A 25,899-nucleotide genomic window follows, 5' to 3' on the forward strand; every position below is an offset into this window, starting at 1 on the left:
CTCAGTCAGATAAAGTCTAGGATCCTTTCTAGCTGCATGTAAATGATTTCTCTAATCCAAAGAAAAGTCTTTAAAAGTTTGAAAATGGAAAATTTTCAAGCACTAATCCATAAAATGAGATACTCAATTGGCATCATCTAAATAGACTTCCTTTATTTCATTTCTAAAAAATCAAAATTTTAATATTTATCCTTATATCATTAAAAAAATTAAACTAAGAATTTATATTCTGAGCCTTAACAGTGATTACAGCAATGCTGCCCCACAAAATAAGAGATAATAAAATGAATTCTTGAGCACACTTAAGGTTGGAATATTGAAGAATATTCATTTGATAATATGAAGATGGAGAATTCTGTATCCTGATTAAATTTAAAGCTATTTTTCTAAACATTCTGCAACTGTTACTGGACTTTTACATCCCATATGTTTTCATTTGGCACAAAAATTGCTGAAGTGTTTAATTCTTATGTGTAATAAGGTTCAGTTTTGGAATGCTTTATAATTTAATATCATAACTTATTTGCAACTTGCAGATTCCTTCAAAAACTAGATTTCCTTACTAAGCAAAGAGATGTAGTAGCCAAAGACAACACTTAAAACTGTAAACTCATTTATAAAACTCTAATGAAAGGAGGATAGTTAAAGTTTATGAACAATATTGATGCGTACAATATAATGTAATGCGTAGACTAAGAAGTCAGCAAAAAACTTGACGTGAGAGTGGTTTAAGTCAGTTAATCCCAAGAGTATTTAAAGATGCTAAGTAAAAGAATAATAAGCAGAGAAAAAACTCCATGGAGTGGCCAAAATTTCTGTAATAAATTATTTTCCATATCGCTGATAGTTATATCATTATGTTCCTCATCTATATAGCACCTCTGTCCCTACTGTACCATATAAAGCAATTGAAATAGTAATGAAGACAAAGAGGGAAAGGGCAGTTGGACTTGACTAAGTACACGAAGAAAAAAATTGAGACTGAAAAATTAAGGTTTTAGAAACAATGAAAGATTCATTCTCAAGATATTTGAAAAAGGAGAAGGTAGTAAAAGAATATAATAGAAAAAATATGAAAAATGATATTGCCATCTACCCCCCAACAAAATATTATCAAGAGAATATCAGTATCTACTGAACCAAATACTTAGTTTTTCATTTTTATAAAACATTTGAAAATTAATAAAAGACATTTGTGTAGTGATTTAAATTGTGTCAAGCAGTTTATATACATTATCTTGTTTTTGCCACACAACAGTCCTATGAAGTACTACAGACAGAAATTCACATGTATAATGGGAACTTTTGATAAAATTATGTGAAGGGAAAAGGAAGACTTTTGTAATTGATTTCCTACAATAGATTTTATTTTTTTCAGTCATCCTACTCACTGAAATTTTCAGGAACTGTATCTGATTACTTTTTGAAGAATAGGAAAGTTTATTGGAACGTGGAGAAGAATGCAGGCTTAAAGACTTCCCTGTTTTGTTCTGTTTTACAAAAAACAGGTAACTTGACAAGAAAGTATCAGCCTCACATAAATAAAAAACATACAAACCTCTTGATAAATTTATTACTGGTGGTAATTTTGTTCAGTGATCCTTTGCTGATTATAGTAGAGGTAAAAACAGGAATGATGAATGCATTCCAAAGATGCTTGCCACTGTCAAGGAAAATATTGGCCTAACCTCTGAATAGAATTCCCTATACCTATTTTTCCATATTCTCTTATTTGTAGATGACAAGCTGAGTCTATTAAACCACATAATATTATAGAAAATCTACAATAAGATTTGTTAGCACTCAGAAGAGTTTGACATGACAGTCCACACTGGACACACAGTGGATGAAAAATGCCTATCAGCTAGAGTATGATATTTAATTGAATAGAAAACCCCTTGATGAACAATTAAGTGGTTTGAGAATTGAATAGGAAGAGAAGTGGATTGGATTGCATTTGGGAAATTGTCCATTTCTTCTGATCATCCAACCCTTAAATTCATTCAGTCAACATTTATTAAACACCTGCTATGTGCTAGGTACTGTGCTAAGATGCTTAACTTCTCACTGAAGCAAATACCCATAATTTTAATACTAATATTCTTCAAGGGATGCTACTTCTTTGTAAATCATGGAATGCTACAATTGTTTTGCAATCAAAATTATGGGTGATCCAGAGCAATGGAGAAGAGTTGGTTGGAGTAATTAAGCTGCAGCATATCACTGTGGATGACTTATATTCAAGAAGCAGAACAAAAGATATTCATGAAATAGATATCTGTTAAAGTACCTCCTTTTCTTCCAGGCCCAGTACAGATGCCATCAACTCTATACATCTTTGCTTCCTGAGAGTCACCTCTCTTTCATATTTCTGCTGATTTTATGCTTGAGTGTCTTTTGCCCCTCTATTCTCTTTCCCTATTAAACTAAATCTTTGTGACTAGTCTCCAATCTAGATTTGTATCCCCAAAATGTAGCACAGCTTCCATAATAGGTACTAACTTTTAATCGAATTGAATTTTTTTTCCTTTTCTTCCTCCCTATTGCAAGTCTTCAATCCTACTCGCCTCTCTCCTTCTTTCTGAATCTTAATTCTGAAACTATGTAATTCAGACTTTTTGGGGGACAGCATTTTAATTTTATTATTAAAACATAAAATCTTCAGTATTGTTTCATGTGTAGTGGCAGATTTCATTAAATTTATATCAGTGCTTGGTATGGTGAAATAAATAGCATTTTAGCTATTTGCCAGTGCTACTATTTAGAACCACCCTGAGTGCCTATTTTAGAAGCCTTTAAAGCTGTTTGACATGCAAAAATTTTTGAAAATCCAATGCAAGTATTTTCATATAGGAGCTGCTTTTTAGATCTTTCCTTTCATCTGGTATTCTTCCCCACATCAAACATTGATTGTCAGCATCAAATAATTTATTGCCTTATTCTTACTACTTTCATGAGCAATTTTGTAACTATCACTATTGTTGAATATGGATTGCAACCCAGTTAAGAGTGTATATATTATGATTTCATAATTTTTGCCAATATGAATTTTAGGCAACAGAATCTGTTTTGGAAGGGATATTTTAGGTCATCCAAGGTAATCCATACTGAAACAAGAATTCCTTCTTTAACATTTCCAACAGCTAGCCATCTAATGATGGGGAACTTCATTTCATTTGTTGGACAGCATTTAATTGTTAGGCAGTTTTTCCTTTCATCAATCTCTTTCTTCAAATTTGATCCTTCTAGTTCTACTTTCTAGAGCCAAAAGAACAAGTCTAATCTATTCTTCCATGTGACACATGACGATGTATCAAATGCATGATGACAACTATCATTCTCGCCGTAGTATTCTTTCTCCAGGCTACAAATTCCTAGTTGCTCCAATAGATCCTTGTGCATTATAGTGTCTGGGCCATTCTCTCTCCAGGTTTTGGTCTTCTGGACACGTGTTCAGTGGTTAAAGTCCTACTAAAATAGAGTACCCCGAATTGAACACAGTATGTAGCTTACATATAGCTTAATGTATTGATGTTTGATACTCCTAATGTACTGGGGATAAGAAATGTTTTCCAAAATGGAATGATTTCTAGGATTCACAGCAATATTATATAGGAGACAAAACTTTGCTCTTCCACTTCAACTCTATTATTTTCTCGAATTCTTAAGAAACTTAATAACAGAGATTCTCTTGTTTCTTTGTCCAAATGAGGCCTTACATATAATAGCCATTGATAAATGTTTGTTAAATAAGCAACAGGCTCTCCTTTGTGTCTTACCTTCTTCCATTAGAGTCTAAGACCCTTGAGGGCAGCAACTGTCTTGCTTTTTCCTCTTTGTATCTTAAGCACTCAGTACTGTCCCTGACACACAGTGAATGCTTCGTAAATGCTTTATCATTCAAGTAATTTTGGATGTTAAATATTACTTTCAAAAGTCAATATGAGAATATCATTAAATATTGATTTTACAGTTCTAATTAATACTTCTGTAGCACTGATAACTTTTTTATATAGTAGAGGAAAGAGAATTGCATAATTGTGTAATTTAGATATAATTATAATAAATATATTTCTATTATTACATAACAATTCCTATGTGCCAGATGATGTGAGTCATAATTATGGCTACATTAAAGTTCATTGGACTTTTTTTCACTTGAATAAATGTTCTTATTAACAGTTGATTTATTTTAATCTTAGTAAGGTTTTCATTCTGAGTAAATTAGCCATGCATTGAGTGTTTTATCCCATGAAATTGTAGAGCAAATTAAGTTGTTTAGTAGCAGTTACTTCATTGCTGAATTAATTACAAAAAAATAGTTCAAATTATGTAAATAAAATAGAAAAATGACTAAAAATAAATGAAGCAATATGACAGAAAAGATGGGGAGGACACATATTAGAAACATTTTTGGGTTCTTTGTCTGGGAAGACAGGAAAATCCTAGCAAGTCTACAGTTTTCCCTTTCTTCACTTTTAGCTAAAATCACCAAAAAATGGTCATTAGAGGAGATTTGGAACTCGATTCTTAAAATTCACATTTTGAGTCATTTGGTAAATGATTTTCTTTGTAGACAACCCTTTTAGTTGATATCTATTTGCCACAGTCTGATGTACAAGCATAATGGAATTATAGAATTGCAGAGTTGAAATAGACATCAGAACTGTCTAGCAAAATGATGTCCAAATCATGAATCTCATATGCAGTATGCTAAAAAAAAAGTGGTCATTCAACCTTCACTGAAAGTGGTGGAGAATGAATGTTTTGTTGAATTGAAGGAGGATCTCTCATTATCTCCTGTTTTTGAATACTTCTAATTATTAGAAAATGTGTGCTTTTATTGACATAATTCATAGCCCAAATGGCACCTTCTACATGAAGCCCTTCCTAGCATGGATATAATCCCTCATATAGTAATAATCCATCATCTATATTTGATTGGATTTTCTATTTGTCATATGCATATATTATATTGTAATTTATTATACATTCAGTCACTGAGTCAACAAGCATTTATTAATTCCCTACTATGTTCCAGTCACTGTGATAAATGATAGGTGTGCAAAGAAAGGCAAAAAACAATCCCTGACCTCAAGGAGCTCTTATAGGAGAGAGAATAGGTAAATCCCTAGGTATATATGAGCTATATTGAGAGTAATTGAAAGATAGATGGAAGTTATCTTTTTTTCATTCATCTGGCCTATACACCCTATATGAATAGAGGTGGTTCTCTATTGTTATTATTATTAACAATTTGTATTTAACCCATTATTTGGCAAACAGAATTAGTGCGTTTGGCATTTAGTAAATTGAAGAAATTAAAGCTTTCATCTTTAGATAACTTAATCTTTCTTGTAGTTTATTTTGAAAAATATTTCACACTGTATATTAGGTACTATCAATGTACATCATTAATTTCCCTAACATATTCTATATTTAAGACAGCTGAAAACCTTGAACTCTAGGGTACTTACTTTTTTTTAAAATATGAAAATTCACTTGTAAATTTACTTTTTTCTTTTTTTTTTTTCTCTCTTTCTCTCTCTTTTTTTGGTAGGCCCATCTTTACCTTTGAAATATACTTAGTCTCAGAGCGTGCTTTTTTATTTGGTGCTGAAACTGCGCAGACGCAAAGAAAATGGACCCAAGCAATAGTGAAGGTAACTTTCATCATTAACTTATTTGATCAATAATTTCAACTGTTGTAATGGAGAACGTAGAGAAACTTTTCTTAAAGATAGACTTTTTTTGTTATATAAAGTTTTTTATCACAAGGTAATCTTTTGTGACTTTATATATGTATTATTTGAATGATTATAGATACATAATATACATATAGTATATTACCTAAAGTATACTATATTATGTACTGTACTATTTGAATATAATATCGAATGTTGTATATTTAGTGTATATCAACACAAACATATCAATGTAATATTAAATAACATGAAGTAATTGTGATTTTTGCCTATGATGGCAAACTCCCAATTTGGAAACCTTGTTAATCAACCCAGATTGTAACCTATCTATGACTTAGTAGATATGTTCTAGGGAATGCCTTGCTTGACAGATTAAGTGACTTAACCACAATTCCGTATAAGGTAAAGTACCAGGGGGAAGTTAAACCTATCTTCCTGATTTCTTGCCCAATATACCATCTAGTGTGATGTTGCTTCCTCTTTTTATATGGACATAAGAGAAAAATTTAAATATGTTCTTACTATCATCATCTTCTTGGCATCTTGAGACCAAGATCAATAGTATTATATTAAATATTTTAGTATAAATTGAAGCTAATATAGGTGTTTTTTAAAATTAGTGTTGTTCAAGTTTTGTTTTCTTTCTCACACCCCAAAGAACAAGAGAATGTTTTCTTTAGTATTATCAATTAGGAATTAATTCCAAAAATATATTTCTTTTGAAATTGATATTACTGACATTTTAAAGATCAAAATGATAATTTTTAAATCTTCCAAAGTTTCCTGAATATTAGAGGTGTACATTTTTTGCAAAGTTTGTGTTTTTTGCTATATGTTTGGAGAGCATTTATAGATTTTTTTTTTTACTTTATCTTTTCTCCACTTTTTGGAATGTGGGGTTTTTATTTTCATTCGAGTAACTTATTTTCTTTGTGCTTACTTTTATAGCATTTTGTCCCCTTTGTTGCTGAAAATTTAGCAGAAGCTGAGTATGACTTAATTGGTCAATTGTACTACAAAGACTGCCATACTCTGGATCAATGGAGAAAAGGATGGTTTGCTATGGATAAGTCTAGACTACATTTTTGCCTTCAAATGGAAAATGCAGAGGAAGAGTTGATGTATTTAAGGAGATTACAGGAGCTAAGTATGATTTTCCTCGTTTTGTTTTTCCTTATAATAGCAGTTTTAGGGGTTGTTTTTTTTTAATTGTTAGTAAAAATCTTGAAAATAGGAATGGGTAGTGATTTATACATTTGTTGAACTTTAGCATATATGTTTAGGTCTAGTGAATAAATTATTTCTTACAACATAATAAAAATGATGGGAGCTCCCAATCTGTAGTAATTTAAAGGTAAAAAAGTAATTTCCTTGATATAACCCACTAAGTTTTGCATTTCAAGTAGGTGATAGAAATATCCCAGTTTTACAGCTGAAGAGACCAGTTTAGTGAAGTTAAGTGACTACCTCATAGTCTTACTGCCAGTAGGTGACATGGGATCCTTTAACTCCAAATCCATTTCTCTCCATTAAATGTGATAGTATTTGGTATTTGAGAGATGTAGATGTCTATACTGAATATACTTTTTTCTATTTTATCTAAGTGGCAGCCATCACTCCTCTTGGTTGAGGGGGGGGGGTCTCTTCCCACCACCCAATCCATATCATACTTTTAAAGTTTCAATTTCTGCCTTTCAAAGTTTTGATTTAGCATTGCCTTGAAACATTTTTAATGGAAATGAAACTGGATATAACCTGATATTTCCAACTATGATTTTTCTTTCCTAGAAAGGTTGGCTAAGATTTTTATCAGATGAAATAATTTAAAATTAATTGAATGATAAAATGTCAAATGTTACTTGAAATTTTTTTGTTAGTAAGCATTCTACTTTTCCAAACCTACATGTATTTTGTCGGCTCGTGGATATATAAAAGTATCAAAAAAGATGAAAAGGGTAAAATCTAAAGATGAAAAGAGTATATCAAGGGAAAATACCCTAAAGTTGATGAATATTCATTTACCAATGAATGATACCCTTTTAAATGATAATAATTCACGTTGCCTTTAAGGGGGTTTGGGGTGTTCAGGGAGAACTAGCACCTTTGATGTGAGGGTTTGCTAAGTACTTTATTCAGGGTTGCCTTCCACGTATGGTGTTCACCTATCACCCATCTCTCACCTGTGGCTCCAAGAAATTGTAGCATGCTTAGCCGCTTGGCAGATGGTTAAACCAAATTGAGGATAACTGATAGGTCTCAAACCTGTCTAAGAGTCAGGAGGATGTCTACCCCAAGAATGTGAAGATTACCCCTGGTAGAACGGGCAGACAAAAACAATTTGTTCCAAGTGCCATGAAGGTGGTTGGTGCAGGCACTGTGGGGGGCTTAGAGCATGGTCAGACATCATAGATACCAAGGTTATCCACTGTATCCCAACCCATCAACAGTCATCTTGACTTTTGGCTTCTTACTAGACTTGAGTGACTCTGGAAGAGGATGACTTTGCAACTCTGCCTCATTTAAATTCAATTCATGTGCAAGACATCACCAGTGATATCACTGGTTCTCTTCAAAAACAAAGGATGAACAACAACAAACTTATTAAGTTATAGTAATATTACATGATAATATATTTATGAGTATTAAATATATACATAAATGCATTAATTATCCTTACCACTTTGGAAATTAGTTTAGGATATTAAGAAAATATATCGTTGTAGACTCTTGATGACTCATCCTAATGGGGGAATGAAATGTCTAATCCAAATTTGGTTTTATTTGGGTAACATTCTTTGATTCATACATTTGTGTGTGATTCTTCTTAAGGCTGCAGCATAAAATCAGTTATATTTCTTTGTAATAAAAATCTGCCAATTGCCTTAGCTTTAAGAAGCCTATGATTTATTTATTTATTTTTTTGTTTGGCTTTGTTTTCTTCCAGCAATCAGCACAGTAGTTCAAAATGGAGAAAAAATAGATGTTTTGCTCTTGGTCGAAAAAGGAAGGTAATAGAAGCTTTTTGTACTTGTTAATTTCACATTGGAGGGACTTCCAAGACCCTTAAGCACAAAACTATTATTTTTACACTTCTTTTGGTGGAAAATCTTTCATTTTACACTTAACTCTGTAGTGAGCAGAGTTCACTGAGTGTGATTTAAACATGGCCTGATGACATTTTCCTTGTTTTGACTGATTATGTTTTGCTACAAATATTAGAGTATTAGAGATATTGGGATGAGTCAACATTTACCTGAGGGTATATACCTAAATTTGTCTTTGATATGATAAACTGGTCTTTGATACCACTTTAGTCTCTTGATATTTATCTTTCTTATCATCTCTGTGATGACTTAGACGATTTCCTCTGTAAATAATTTCCTATTATTAGTTATCAAATCAAAAACTTTTCTCCAAAGTTTTCAGGTTTTTTGATACTCTCATCCTTTTTACTCATGTTACAATGTTGAACTCTTTCGGGACTTCATTCAATAAGCATTTGTTTTGGCATTGAAGATACAGAGGCAAACATGAAAGAGTCTGTACCTTCAACAAACTTATATTCTTTCTGGGGGTGACAAAAAACATGTACACTTAGAAGCAAATATAGAATGCGTAAAAAATAAATACAAAGTAATTTTGTTGACAGGGAGATAACAGAGACTTCAGGAAAGTCCTTACAGACTCTTGAGGTGAATTGGAAGAAAAGTTTCTCTCTCCCCAATCCCCCGGCATCAATAATCCATTCAATCCACTTCTGTTTAGCTTCAACTCACTTTTTCCCATTTACTTTAACTTGACTAGGAAGTAGCTCTTATAAACACTCAGGATAGTGCTAACTCAGATTATATAAAATCTGATTCTATTTTTGATATTATAGGCATAAATGTCAATTGGAAGCTTTTGTTCTTAGCTTCTAGATTTACTAGATAGCTGGGAGTGACAGTCTCCTGGCTACCACATGCTTTTTTAATCATCAGGGTAGTAAGAGCTAAAATAAATAAATGAATGACTGAATGAATGAATGACTGAATGAGTATATAAATAAGTAAATAAACAAATAAATAAGTAAATTAATTAATTTTAAAAAGTTGATATTTAAAAGAAAAGTAATTAAATCTATAAGCACTTGCAAGTATCTTTGAATCTATCTGCATGTATGTTTCTTCCAGAGATAAACATCTCAATTTCTCCCCGACTTAGTAGATGCCTTTATAAATTATTATGACCATAAAAATCCATCACCTAGTGGCCACATGGTGATGAGCCTTTGCAGACTTTGTTAGGCTGATCCTTAGATTAGAGAAAGAGATCTAGTCCACTGTATGGCCTGTACTTTCCGAAGGCATTTGGTCCTTTTAGCTTGGTACATCCTACCAGCACATAAGCCTACCATTTTCGATCCCTAAATCACCTTCATGCTATGAGTTATTAGAGCAGGATGTTGTTGCTGGAAAGAATATGTACTCTAGGGCGCAGCTAGGTGGCGCAGTGGATAAAGCACCGGCCCTGGATTCAGGAGTACCCGAGTTCAAATGCGGCCTCAAACACTTGACACTTACTAGCTGTGTGACCCTGGGCAAGTCACTTAACCCTCATTGCCCCAGGGGAAAAAAAAAAAGAATATGTACTCTATAATCCTCAAACTGTAATCTAATTTCTGATGATGTGTACGTTAAATATTCTTTTGTTGTGCTTTTGCTCTGATAGATTAAAGTAGCCAAGACAGACATATGCATACAGATGCCAGTATTAATAAGTTTCAAACTGTTTATGATGGAAATGGTGTGAACACGAAATTACTAGCTCTATATTAGGTTTATAATCCAGGCATGTCAGTGAAATATATTTTACCTTTTTATGACCTTTCATATTCTTAATATGACAGGAAATTAAAAATACGATACTATTCTATCCTCTGAATTCATTGAATTCTTAAGTTGTGCAGGGTAGCTCCAAAATGTAGTCATCTAAATAAAACACAAAACTATCGTTGCTTATCTGTATGTAAGCATCTTATTTGAATGATGGTTGTATTATTTGCATGTTTTCTCCAGCCTTATCAGTGATTTCTTAATCACTAAATCTGATGGCCTTTTCTCAATTTTCATCCATCTTGTCCTCTCTGCCACTTTTAGAGCACTTGATCACCCTCTTCTGCTCGATAATTCATTCTGTCTAGATTTTTATGACCCTGTTTTCTCCTACTTTCCTTTCTAATTGTCAGGTTGCTGTTTCTTAGTCTCCTTTGCTGGAGTCCAGGTCATGCCTCTTAAAGATGTATATCCTACAAGGTTTGGTCCTGGGATTTCTTCCCTTCTCTCTCCATACTATTGGTTAGTGATCTCAGCTCCCACAGACTGAATTCTTTTTGTATATGATTCTCAAATGTGTCTCATCGTAACTTCTCTCCTGACCTTTGCATCTCCATCTCTACTGACTAATGAACAACTTGAAATAGATGTCCTGTGGGATAGCTTAAACTCAATATGTCCAAAACTGAATTTATTATCTTTCCCTCAAAATCTTTCCTGCTTACTGTGAAGGGCATGCACCACCCTTCTCCTAGTCCCCAACCTCGCAACCAAGGTGTCATACTCAGCTTCCCACTTTCCATTTCCAACCAGTTGTTGAAGTCCTTCCTAACATTTCTCATATAAACCACTTTCTTCTGACAGTGCTACCACCCTGTTTTGGGTACCCACCACCCCACGGCTGGGCTATTACAGTGTCCTTCTGATTGATATGCCTGCCTCAAGACTCACCCCACTCTAGTCCATTCTCCATTTGGCTCTCAAATTGATCTTCCTAAAGCCCAGTTCTGACTGTGTTATCCCCCTATTCGATCAACTCCAGTGGCTCCCAGTGTTGGCTTTTAAAGCTCTCAATAATCTGCATACTTCCTCCTTTTCCAGTTTTCTTATTCCATATTCACCCTAATGTACTCTGCAATGCAGTGACAGAGTCATAGTCAATAGATATTTATTAAGCACATACTATATGCCAAGACAGCCCCTTCCCTCAAAGAACTTATAGTCTAATAGGGGAAGACTATAAAAAGGAAGCTGAAAAGTGGGAGGGAGGAAAGAGGAAGGTAGTAAGAACAGGGGCATAGTGGAGAGTCTTTCTATATCTCAGGTGATACTCCTCTTGATTCTCATCATTTTCCCAGGCGGTCCCCCATGCCTAGAATTTTCTCCCCTCTCATCTCCTCTGAGTTTGCCTACCTTCCTTCAAGTCTTAGCTAAAGTTCTACTTTATACAAGAAGCCTTCCTAATCCTCCCTAATCTTAATGCCTTCCCTCTAAGATTATCTCCCTATATCCTGTTCATGCAAAGCTGTTTACCTGTTGTCACCCATCTTAGACTAAGACCCTCTAAGGTCAGGTTTTTTTGTTTTTTTCTTTCTTGCATGTCTTTGTATCCCTATCACTTAGCACAATGTTTGGCACATGGTAGAAAATAAATATTAAAGTGCTTACTGGCTATATTTTCTAGCCCATCATGCAAAAAATGTTTCTTTAGAATTTTAACTTTTCTTTTCTTTTCTTTTCTTTTCTTTCTTTTTTTTTTTTTTTTGCAGGGCAATGAGGGTTAAGTGACTTGCCCAGGGTCACACAGCTAGTAAGTGTCAAGTGTCTGAGGCTGGATTTGAACTCAGGTACTCCTGAATTCAGGGCCAGTGCTTTATCCACTGCGCCACCTAGCTGTCCCGAATTTTAACTTTTCAAGATAGTATATTATAGGGTGGGGAAAGAAAGGCGCAATCATAGATGATTTTAGAAGATGGTCTGCTATTATATTGCTAGAACGTATTTCTTAAATTGAATATTATTTCTAATGTACCTGTTCAGCAAAAAGCAAAAGAAAGGGGGGAAGAAGGAAGAAAGAAACAAAGGAAGAAAATTAAGCTATCTTTTGTCTGGTTATTCGCTATATTTCCACATTAGACAAAATATTATAACTCAAGAATAATCAAAGTGTTGATAGAATTAATAATATGCTTAATAATTTTAAAGTAGCATTTGTGGTCATAACATTTTTTATGATGCATATTAGTGTTTTCCCTATTTAATTGCATTAATAACCCACAAAATAGATGAGATTCTCTGAACAGCTGTCTATCTACATATTTGGAATATTTTTTAATTATAATATTCATACTTAAGGGGAGCTATAGTGTTATTACTATGGCTGTTTTCTGTAGTAATTCAGATTGCAACCCACCCATTCCTGTCCATACTGAGTAACTTTTGTCCATGTACCCTGATAAATTTATCACATATCAGCCTAACATTATAGGGACTTCCCACAGTTTCTCTTGACATTATGAGAATACTATGTTGTCTGTCAGGTGGTTGTTACCTGTACTTACCATGTTACCTGTTCTTGTTTAAAACATCCTGTATACCATTTCTAAGTAATTTCTTGTGTACAAGGTGTTACAACCTATTCATACTCATTGTCTGACTCCATTTTCATTGTGTGATCCTCAGTTTGATTCCTTCAAATAGTATAATATTGACTCATAGGCACACAACAACATTGGTAGAATATTGGCATTAAAAGAATGGGTGTTAGTTTCAAGGAGAAGCTAGAAGTACTTTGCAGTTTCCCAAAGATAATTAGCTGCTCTCATTCTGTTATGCAAAAATACATTGTTCTTTTGCAGTTTTTGTTCAAGACTTTTAGACTGGACAAACCTTTTCCCTTTAACTGTATTTCATAGGCCAATGGCCTTTTTTCATTCTCTTTTGGATAGTTAAGCCAGACTCTTTAGTATCATCATGATCTCAAGTGGGAGGTGAATGAGTTGATAACTAACTAGCGGGGCAGCTAGGTGGCGCAGTGGATAAAGCACTGGCCTTGGATTCAGGAGTACCTGAGTTCAAAAGCACCCTCAGACACTTAACACTTACTAGCTGTGTGACCCTGGGCAAGTCACTTAACCCCAATTGTCTCACAAAAAAAAAAAATAAAATAAAATAAAAAATAAAACAACTAGCTAGCAAATAAAATTTATTGGCTTGGTCACTGTGTTTATTGCTGGGGATATATAAACAAGCTGACAAGGTAGTCCCTGCCCTTAAGGAGTTAACTGATGATGGAAGACAACACATAAAGACTGTTAAAAAGGTAAGCCTGTGTGTTGTTGGGGCACAGCATGATGTGGAGATGGCCAAGAGGTGGCAGGGAATACTCGTTTGAGGAAAGATAAGGTAAAGCTCGACTATCAGGGGCTTGAGAGCCCAAGGTTTCAGAGACACAGTCTAAGGTAGCATTGGGGAGAAGTGGGGAGATAAGGATGAGGGCTTGAGTGGAGCCAGCATGGTATGGATATCTGGGAAGGGTGCCCTATAACATTTTAGGGATTCCTACAGTGAGCAACACATTATCCACAAACCAGCAACTTTTGAATAACCTTATCACCTCGCGTAATTCTTCCTCTACTTGGATCCTGTGCTAGATCTCTTCCCTAACACTGCTGAACACTTTTAGCAAGCATATCACTGCATTCACTGACCTCCTTGATATTAGTGATCAGATATTCATTGAATAAGATTTTCTCTTTTGTAATATCTTTCAAAGAATTTTGTATAATTTTGACATATGCGTGGGAGGCAACTTGTTGGAGAAGACCCTTTAAATTGTTACATTAGTCTACCAAATCCATTTAAAAAGCAATCTACAAATAGTTCACATAATTCACACAGTAGGATTTTATCTTCTCTAGGTCTTTCTTTTAATTACGTGATGATAAAAGACGTAGTCTACTTTGAAATATTACTTGCCAGACCCTGTCTATTCTCTTTAAATATGCATGTCAAAAATGCTTAGTGGCATGTAGAATATTTTCAGAAACACATCATATTATGTAGATACATGAATGAAAGAGAATTTAAGTGTTTAATCTGTGCCGTGCATTGATATAAATAGATAAGTGGAAACAGTTCTTCCTCTCAAGGAGCTCACATTCTCCTATTAGGAAGTGACATGATTAGACTTATGTATGCTTCAGGAAGATCATTTAGGCAGTTTAGTAAGGCAGGGCTGGAGAGAGCTGAGAGGCTAAAAACTGGGGCATTGAGTAGGAAGCTCTTACCATAGATCAGGTAATATGTCAGCTTATATGACTATATGAGTAGAAAGAAAAGGACGGGGTTGAGAGATCTATAAATGAATGGATAGTGAGATAGACATACATAAGTGAAAATGAGCATATTTACAAAATTGTTTTGACCTTGCAGACCTACCAAAATGATCTTGGGGTCAACCACCCTTTGAGAACCACTGGGCCAGAGGGTTACTGATAAGATTTTCTATTTAAGATTTAAGTTGTATAAATTTGAAAAGATTAGTCACGATCCACATGAAAACCAAGAAGAAAAAGAGAAATATTCTGTCCTATTTTCATTGTAAATCCTTCTGTTTTAGAAAACAGGTGGTGTGTGTGTGTGTGTGTGTGTGTGTGTGAGAGAGAGAGAGAGAGAGAGAGAGAGAGAGAGAGAGAGAGAGAGAAAGAGAAAGAGGGAGAGTAGAAATAATGTGAATAATTTGAAACTCAGAGATAAACCAAAATTCCCACTTGAACTATTTCTTCAAATTCCCTTCCTTTGCCAGCTCTTATACCAGACTTGGATACAAGAAGCAAAATTGAGTCTAAATTTCACCTTTTCTTCCCTACCCTTTGTTAGAGGTGCTAATGAGGAGTAAAGTGGCCAAAAGCTGGCAGCTGTATTGCAAATGATCTAGCAAATTCATAAACTAGAAATCAGTAGGGACTGGAATAATCAAAGCTTGGATATATTCTTGGGTTTTTTGTTCACATTTCTTCCCCAGATACATATATGTCAGTGCCTTCAGATAGAATAATATTGCAATAATATTTTTCGCTTATAGAGCACTTTTGCTCCTAAAAGCTCCAAACAGAAGGTATTCCAGATGGTATCTCTTTAATGTGTACTCTTTGTTTTTAAAGGTATTATTTTGGAAAATGAACCTTTGTTGCTTACCCTTAAGGGTTTGTGACTACTATTTGAAACCTTAACACAAATGCTAGGGCCTTGCTTTTATGGTCTTTGTTGTTTTTTGTTAATCCTTAGGAAATCTTTTGTATGAAAAGATACTGATGAATTTATTTAAGTGCTATTGGTCTCTGTGCTCAGCTGTAAAATAAGATGGTGGAATCTTATGATATCTCTGGTCTCTTCCGGATCCAAATCTTGTGACCTATTATAGTTTACCTGGGAGCTTTGGCAGAGATTATTTTAGACCATCAAGACCAAATGCTGCACATCACTGGAAATCAGAGTTGTCTTTCTGCTTCAATTGGCATTTTCAAAAAATTACAAAACCCTCTTTTAACCATTTGGGGGGAAAACCATTGATGAAATTTGTCTCTGGTTATACAGATATCCCAGTTGTCCTTCATGTTTGGTAACCAAGAGATTTCTAATTTGACAAACAAATCTATTACTATACTTCAGCTGAAAGGGCATTATGTGGTAATAAAGAAACATGACTACCTCAGCGTGTGTTTGGAGGAGCACAAAAGATGACTATTTAAAAATCTGTGGTTGACCTGTGATAAAGCCTAATATCTCTGTTGGCTTTGGGGGTCAAATGTACTTCAATTTTATTTATAAATTTCATTCATAAGAAATGAAATAAAAATTTTCTTATAATTTTTGATCACGGGGTTGGGAAACATTTAAATAAATACTAGGATTTAAGCACTTTTCAAAACTCATTTCATATTTCTTTTTCTTATCTAAAGAAGCAGAAATAGTAGCAAGTCTCTTGAGGCCAAATTTTCTAAAAGTAGTTTCTAAATGGTGCATGTAATTACAAGTTAAACAGTAGCTAATTCCCCATGATGTGAGCTTGACTGCCGAGGTGACTTTCTCAAGGTTTAATGTTTAGAGACCATTTCATATAAAAGTGGTGAAGATAAATCAGATTTGTTTTTCCAACTAGGTTTTATGAAATAAGAGTGATTATAGCAAAGATACATTATAAAATGAACTTTCTATTAAATGGAATGACAAATAATAATTGGTTATTTATTTTAAAATTTTTTATCAGTTTAGAATTTTATTTTCCAAAATATATGTAAAAACAAATTTTGACATAATTTTTTTTTAAGTGAGGCAATTGGGGTTAAGTGACTTGCCCAGGGTCACACAGCTAGTAAGTGTTAAGTGTCTGAGGCCATATTTGAACTCAGGTACTCCTAACTCCAGGGCTGGTGCTCTATCTACTGTGCTACCTAGCTGCCCGACATAAATTTTTTAAAACTTTGTGTTCCAAGTTCTCTTCCTCTCTCCCTTCCCACCCCTGACCCCTAGGAACTCAAGCAATTCAGTATAAGTTATACATGAGTAGTCATGGAAAACATCCCCACATTAGCTAGATTGTGAGAGAAAACAGTTAAAAAACAAAACTTCAGATTAAGCAGTTGTCAAAGAAAAAAAATGTGTTTCAGTCTGTTTTCAACTACCATCAGTTCGGGGGCAGCTAGGTGGCACAGTGGATAAAGTACTGGCTTTGGATTCGGGAGGACCTGAGTTCAAATCCAGCCTCAGATACTTGACACTTACTTGCTGTGTAGCTGTGTGGCCCTGGGCAAGTCAGTTAACCCCAATTGCCTCACCCCCCCCCCAAAAAAAAAAAAGGTGAAACTACCAGATACCATCAGTTCTTTCTCTGTAGATGGATTGTAATTTTCATAAGTCCTTCAGCGTTACATTGGATCATTGCCTTGCTGAAAATAACCACATCATTCCCAGCAGATGATCTTGTGCTATTGCTGTTATTTTGTATACAGTACATTTCACTCTGCTTCAGTTCATGTGGGTCTTTCCAGGCTTTTCTGATAGCATCCTGTTCATCATAACTTTTATCACTCCATCATCATCAATCATCATCATCATCTTACATTACTTTTGCCTCTGCTTCAAAAATTTTTTCATAATTACTGTTGTTAAGTTTTTCCCTCTATCCTATTCCCTTCCCATGATATTTACTATTTTCTATCTTCTTTTACCCTCTTCCTCCTCAAAAGTGTTTTACTTCTGACTGTCGCCTCTCCCCACCCTCCCCTCTACCCTCCTTTCTTTCACTCTTCCCTCCTTATCCTCTTTCCCTCCTACTTTCCTGTAGGGTTAAATAGATTACTCCTCCCAATTGGGTGTGAGTGTTATTCCCTCCTTGAGCCCACTCTGATGAAATTAAGGTCTTTGAGCTAATTCTAGGTTTTAAATTTTTCCTCCTCCATCCCTCCTTAACCCTCCCTATGAAATCAAGCAATTCAATATGTCTTAATTGTGCAGTTAAGCAGAACATCTTTACCTTCCTCGAAAGTGTTTTGCTTTTTACTGCTCTCTCCTCCAATTTGCCCTTCCCTCCTTCCCCTCTTCTCCCGCACCCCCCATCTCCCTCTCCTCCCACTTTCCCTCAGGGCAAAAATATATTACTAGACCCACTTGAGTATGTATGTTATTCCCTCTTTGAGCCAATTCTGATGAAAGTGAGGTTTAGTCACTCCCCCACTCCTTCCCCCACTTCCCCTCCCCTCCATAAGCTTTTTTTCTTATTTCCTTCATGTGCACTACCTTTCCCCAGTCCACCTCTCCCCGTCCCCCTCCCCTAGTCTATTCCTCCTACCCTTCAACCCTATTTTAAAGATGTCATTATGGCTTAGCTATGTGGCACAGTGGACAAAGCACCTGCCCTGGACCCAGAAGGCACCAAGCTCAAATCTGGCCCCAGACATAATAGTTGGTTATTTAACATGACTTGGATGTGTGAAAGTATATTTGTTTCAGTCCTCTACTGTAGTCCTACTTCATAGCTCATCGTGGAATGGAGGTATCCCTGGCTTCTCAAAGAATTTGGTAGTAAAAAACAAAAACAAAAAACTGAACAAAACCTTCACTGGGTACAACTGAGTTGGAAAGACAAGATGTGAACCTAATATTGGATCGTATATTGTTGTCCAAAGTGTAGTCTAGTTGAGAGAGATTCCTCAGCAGAAGTTTTGCCATAGGTCATACTATCAAAAATATATAGCTGGAAGGAACTTTGGAGACAAGTCCAAATCCCTCATTTAATCGAGGAGGAAACTGAGGCCCAGACAGCTTAAGTGCTTTGCCTGAGACCATATACTAAAAGGTATGCTCTCTCAGATTATCAGATAGCTGATAATTTTTTGCATAATTATTCAATATCCTGCTACTTTGCTACAGTAATTCAGTTATGTATGTAGACCATCATATCATCTGTAGTTGTCTGCCTCTACTTATTTGCTCAGTTTAGACAATATTAAATAATTAAATAATTGTGATGTTAATAGACACCTTTACTTTGCTTCTGATCTCATTAGAAAGCCTCTAATTTCCATTGCACAAAATATTGGCTTTAGATAGATGCTATTCAAAATTTTTTTTTTTTTGGGTGAGGCAATTGGGGTTAAGTGACCTGCCCAGGGTCATACAGCTAGTAAGTGTAAAGTGTCTGAGGCCAGATTTGAACTCAGGTCCTCCTGAATCCAGGGCTGGTGCTCTATCCACTGTGCCACCTAGCTGCCCCACTATTCAGCATTTTAAGAAAAGTAATTTATACTTCTTTTAGAGTATAACAGAAATGGGTATGATATTTTGGCTGATCCCTTTTCTGAATCTATTAATATAATTCTTATTTTGATTGTTTTATTATGAGTGTGATCCATTATGTTAATAGTTTTCCTGATATTGAACCATACTGCCTTTCTCGTTATAAATCATACCTGATAATTATGAACATTACTCATTATGTATTGTGGTAGTATCTTTGATAATATTTCATCTGTGGTTTTATTGACATGATATTTATTAGAGATATTGACCTATAGTTTTCTTTCTTTCATTTGGCTGTGCCTGGCTTAGTTATCAAGAGCATATCAATATCATAGAAGGAATTTGGTAGAATATTTTCTTTTCCTATTTTTGCACACAGTTCATGGAATATTGAAATGAATTTTTCTTGAATGTTTGACCTCTTTTGTAAATCCCTCTCATCCTGGTGATTATTTTGCAGGGGACAGGGCACGTAGGGGAATTCATTTGTGAAATTGCCCAGTTTTTTTCTGTGATTGGTTTATTTAAATTCTCTATATCTTAATATTTTAAACTTGATATATTTTATAGATATTCATTTATTTTATTTAAATCATCCATTTTACTGGGAGATAATTAGTTTCTAATCATTTCCTGAATTACTTTTAATTTATTGTGATTTCTTTTTTATCAAAATTGACAGTTTTTTCATGTTTCTTTTTCTATACTAGATCATGCTTAATATTTTGTTTTTTCTTTTATTTTGAATATCTTTGATTTTTTAAATAATTTTTATTTTGGTATTGGTGTTCTAATTTTTTAGTTTTAAATTTTTCTGGTTTCTTACACAATTAATGTGTTCTTTGTATTTTTTTGTTGATGAAAGTGTACGGATATACAAAATTTCCTCTCAGAATTGTTTTGGCTAATTATTGCTATTGTCTTTGTTTTTTTCTTGGATTCATAAATTTCTTAAGATTAACTTATTTATTCTCTAGCTAATTTGTGATCTTTTAAAAAAATAGCCCCTTATGAAATAGAATTTTATATTGTGGTTTTTGGTAGTAGTAGTATTTAATAGTTCTGCTTTACTTTACTTATTGGTGAGATTTTTATACCCAGATTTTTATTAGAGTGTCATATTGGCTGAAAAATACACACTTAAGCATGTGAAAATATATAGGCATTACTTTCTGTACCTATTTTGTAATTACCAGCAAATATAATATCTAACCTTTCCAAAAATTCTCTTCGTCTCTAATGTCTTTCTTATCTTTTAGTTAGATTTGTCTAAATCTATCTAAACATGTGTTGAAATCCTGATTCTTAGAGTTTTAATATTTCCTCATAAATTTATTAGATTTTTCTTATTTGATGCTGTCTTGTGTTATATATATAAGTAATGTATTGATATTCATTGTCCATGATGCCTTGAAGCATGTCCTTTCCCTGTTAATCTCTTTTAATCAAATTTATTTTCACTGTTACCTAGTCTGAGGTATCCCTCCTTTTTGAGTTTAGCTAAAGCAGAAAAGATTTTGCTTCAGGACATTATGTAAACTCTGTATTTCTTATGAACATCTTATTGTTGGATTCTTCTTTCTGCTGCCCTCCCTGTTTTATTGGTGTTTTCATCCTATTCATATTCATAGTTAGGGTTGCTAAATACACACACACACACACACACACACACACACACACACACACACACACACATATATGTATATGTATACATATACATATGTGTGTGTGTGTGTGTGTATTTCTCTTCATCCTGTCTCTAAACATTTCATTTTATTTAGTATCCCAAAGAAAAAGAAACCTTTGGAAGAGGACTGTGCTCAATACTGGAGATCTTTCTTTGATTCCATCTGCTTCTATTACTCTTTTCCCACCCAGTCCCTCATCAGGGAGAAGGGATCTTACCCCATTCTTTCCTTGTATTCCCTCTTTCATGCCCCATTCTCTGAAAATGGAATTATTGTCTAATCCCTCTGTTAAACTATTTTATCTTAATCATCCTTTTCTCTCCCCCCTTCCCCAAGCTGGCCGTGAGTTTAATGTATTTCTGTTTTGAATACTCTCTCACTGTGTATTCAAACATTCTCTGTCCAGTTCAGATGAAATTGAAATTGATGTCACTTTTTCTGTCTTTTCCTATGCTTTGATATTTATCACCTTTCCCTGCCTTTGGCCTCTCATGTGATTGCACTTGACTTTCTACCCATTCTGTTCCATGTGTATCCCAACCTTCCATAAACCCATAGTTCCAATAGCAATGGATTAGTGATAGTGACTCTCCTATGACATTTTTCATATACTGCTTTATATTATAGATGTTTGTAGAAATTCTTGAACTCTCCCTCCCCTATTTAGATTATAAACTCTTCTAAGGCAGAAATTGTCATCAGCATCTTGGTGTCCCCTGCAGAATTTGCATAAAGTAGGTGCTCATTATTTTTCCTTTGGTAAAATAAAAAGGAAATCAGCTTTCTGCTCTGGAGTTAGTTTATTAAAATAACTTTTCAGTCTTTCATTATCTAGTATCATAAGTTTCTTTGGGAATGTCAGAGATAATTTGACATTCACACGGTCCCTTACTTGAAATCACAGCGTCAGACTCTATTTCCATTGACAGTATCTTCTGACAATATTCTAACTGGCATAGTATTTGGATAAGCTTCATAGAGGGCAGTTTCTTACCAGACATTATTAAACCCAAAGTAACTACTGCACTGAATGGCATGATATTTTAGGATTTACTCTCTGACAGTGTCAGTGAGTCAAAAGTTAACTTGTCTTTAGTCATTTCTGTCATTCACCACTATGTAAGCAGACAGTTAAATCTCTCATCACCAGGCATTCCACTTGACTAGAAATAAAATGGGAAGTTGGAAACTGTCACAGTTAATTCAAGAGTTGTGCAGATATTAGAGAATTGGCATCACCTTTCAAATACCTTACTTTACTTTCTGAAGCAGTCACCCACTCTACACTTATTATACACTAATGGTATAATAAGTTACTGCCACCTAGATTTAGATCCAAGAATTTCAAATAAAAAACTATGGATGGGAATCAAGGAATGGGTTTTTCATGGAGAATTTTCATATCTTTCTTGCTTATTTTTACCTCATCCTAAACTTGTGAACATAACAAGATTTAACTTTTGATTCATCTTTCTTTGAAATGGAAAACTTTACTATTTTGTTTTGGATTGGAGGGCTTATCCATATTTGATTTAAGTTAATGACATGCCGGATCTGTATTAAAGATAAGAAAATAAATGGTGTAAGAAAAATGGAAAAGAATGGAGAAGTTGGGTAGAATTTAAAAAGTGTTAAATGATGTCAGTCTTCAGAAAGAACATCGTTCTATATTTGGCCAAAGCTGGTATTTCAGGCCTGAAGATGAAAATAAAATAGTCAAAAATAAATGGGAATTAAAGTTAAAGATTGTAGTAGTAATTCAAGAAGATAAAACTAAGGAGGTGAACGTAAGGAGTATGTGCTCATTTGTATTCTTTTCTTTTGGTCAAACTCAGGCTGAAGCCGTCTATGATAGACAAAGAATATTCTGTTGAGTCTAAAATAAATCTGATATATTTCATTTTAATCTTATCATTTATATGTTTTATTATCCTTTGATTCCTGTGCTTAGCTTTTAATATTATTAAGAACTGTTTCTTATAGCTTTTCTAGAAGAATCATTCTCATTAACCAAAATTCCCTTTCATATGTTCCTGAACTTTGCAGAACATTATACATTCATGGTCATACTAAGTTGGATTTCACAGTCTGGCATACTGCAATTGAAAAAGCTGCAGGTACAGATGGTAATGCATTACAAGACCAGCAGCTCAGCAAAAATGACGTCCCCATTATAGTGAACAGCTGTATAGCATTTGTTACACAGTATGGTAAGTATTTCTGAGATCTTTTTCAACTCACGATACCATTCTTACCATTTTTAAATAGTGCCCCAATTGTAGTGGATTAATGCAGTTGTGTTTGAAAAGGCACCCAAGAAAAATGGAGGCACTGTTGGTTTTCATCTGGTGACTCTTTTCCCCTTAATTCATTCAAACTACAAAATGTAATTTGAAATGTTTGTTTCTTTTCCCTCTTCTTTTTTTAACTTTGGGTAAATTGTTCCAAGAAAATGTCTTTAAAGAACGATAGAGAATAAAACAGGCATTTGAGTATAGGTTCAGATTGTTTTTTGGGTGCTAATATGTTTGAGTTATTCAACATGTCTCTATCACTTTTGAAAGTGATTTAAGAAGTGGCAATTCTGGTACTTCAGGATGGAAAAGATGTAATTTTCACTAGATATATATGTTAATAATAGTGTAATTTTACAACAGTGTGAATTGTCCTTCTGTTTCTTTTCTTTTTCTTTTTTCTTGGGTGGGTCTCGATATTTGATGATTTTGAGTCTGTCTATCTAGGAGCTAGTATTCTTGGTGTTATTCATTTAAAAATTGGTTATTATAATTAACGTAATTACAAAGACTTGTATAAGGAGCCTTGCTTATTCTAGCACTTCTCAATCTAGTTTTGTATGCTTTAACTTGATTTATAGCATGTAGCTGTGATAAAATACTTTATATACCACTACAAACACACTCCCTGTTACCTTCTCTTTGTGTAAAAATGATCCAGAGCTTTCAAAGGCTGTGCTAGAAAATTAATAGCTCTTGCAAATGCTACCATGGTGGAAAAGCTTTAAGCATGGTGCTTCATATCCAAGGACTAATCTGGCTAAGAACAGAAGAGGCTGGCCACTGGGTATTGAGTTCTGTGACTGTGGAGGCTGCTGACAAAGAAAAGCACAAGACCTATTCTGCCTTCTTTTTGCTTCTTTGGAAATGATAAAATTGTAAAGCAGAGAATGTCAAGAGCTGCAGTTTGCAAAAAATCTACAACATGAGCTTAACTGCTGGAACCCTCAATTTCTGGTGTTCAGCAAGATGATACAGAAACGAAACAATAGACAATGAAATTGCATGATAATTTGCAAGTTGTTCTTGGTCAAGAATTAACTTTCATGTAATGCACTCCTTTAATAATCTGATGAAGTCTGTTAGACCCTTTCCTATAATAATTGATTACAATAAAGCATGACAAAAGGAACCAATTACATTGAAATATAGTGAACAAAATATTTTTTAAAACAAAGTTAAGAATACCTGTTCAGGAAGAGGTGAACAATAGTGTTCTCAAAGTTGGTCTTACCTTGCATCTAAAAGCAAGAAGTATAATTTCATTGGACTTTTAGTCATTTTGCTCTGAAGAATTTATATTAAACATAGGCAAGGGAACAGTCCTAAAGAAGCTGTGTAGTTGTCTGTTGGTGAAGGTGGATTAGAGAAATTACATATAGAACATGACCACATCCCACAAACTAAGCAAATGAATAACTAAACTTAATACTTGATAACTTCATGATAAAAAGTATGCTGTAAATAAGCAGTCAAAAGTATTTTGGAAAATACTATTTCAAATTAAGAAATGAAAAAGGATAAAAGTTTGCCTCCTAAAAAAAACAAACAAACAAACAAAAAAACGGGACAGCTAGGTGGCGCAGTGGATAGAGCACCGGCCCTGGAGTCAGGAGTACCTGAGTTTGGATCCAGCCTCAGACACTTAACACTTACTAGCTGTGTGACCCTGGGCAAGTCACTTGACCCCAATTGCCTCACTAAAAAAAAAATAAAAAGTTTGCCTCTTTACTTGCATATGTTGACTATCTTATTGAAAAAGAGAGCCCCCAAAGCTCTGGACATCATGAATACCAAACAGCATAACAAAAGTAAAACAAATAAAGGACTGTTCAATCCAGTTATAAGACTGGGTAAAAACAAAATGGTAACAATTACCATAACCCTACCTTTATTTATAGGAAGCTACTGTTGCTTTAATTTAAAAAAATGGAATCATGTAATATGAGAGACACCGATAGGCATTATCACCATGCCTTTAAAGATGACATTGTAATTCCTTAGAGTTTAACCAATTTAAAAATCACTCAAAAGTGGAAATGAAAACCCAATCAACTCTTGTTTTTTTTTTTTGTCAGATAGAGAAACTTGTCAACTAGCATCGCTTTAATGTATGATTTCTGTAAAATATTACAAAAGAGGGTGGAATATTGTGAGCAATATTGCCTTGATGATGATTAAGGGAAAAAAAAAAGCTGACAGAAAGCATTATTGGCAAGAGATGAAGCAATGCTGGGTCAAACTATGGAAGAAACTTGAATACAGGTTTTAAAAAAGTGGAAGTGGATAGAACATCTAATATTCTATCTAGAGAAAGTGAAAATACAACTAAGAAATGAACTCCGGAAAAGTAGCTAGAATGAACCAAATAGATACAGAAAGAATTTGGGTTGGATGGGATGAAACAATTTTAGATGCATACAGGGACTAACTTTTCCTTTTTTGGAGGGGGGCAATGATGGTTAAGTGACTTGCCCAGGGTCACACAGCTAGAAAGTGTCAAGTGTCTGAGGCCTGATTTGAACTTAGATCCTCCTGAATCCAGGGCTGGTGCTTTATCCACTGCACCAACTAGCCCCCAATACAATGAAGTCTT

At 34.3% G+C, this 25,899-nt stretch overlaps 1 protein-coding gene across 1 annotated transcript in view; it reads left to right on the top strand.

The window, feature by feature from the left end:
* Positions 1-25,899, top strand: part of ARAP2 (ArfGAP with RhoGAP domain, ankyrin repeat and PH domain 2) — a 234,808-nt gene that overhangs the window by 148,682 nt on the left and 60,227 nt on the right. Inside the window, 4 exon segments of the mRNA XM_043971650.1 lie at positions 5,561-5,663; positions 6,654-6,852; positions 8,650-8,713; positions 23,056-23,219. Coding sequence (XP_043827585.1) covers positions 5,561-5,663; positions 6,654-6,852; positions 8,650-8,713; positions 23,056-23,219 — 530 coding nt within the window.

This window comes from Dromiciops gliroides, chromosome 6 (assembly GCF_019393635.1).
Source record: "Dromiciops gliroides isolate mDroGli1 chromosome 6, mDroGli1.pri, whole genome shotgun sequence".
NCBI lineage: Eukaryota > Metazoa > Chordata > Mammalia > Microbiotheria > Microbiotheriidae > Dromiciops > Dromiciops gliroides.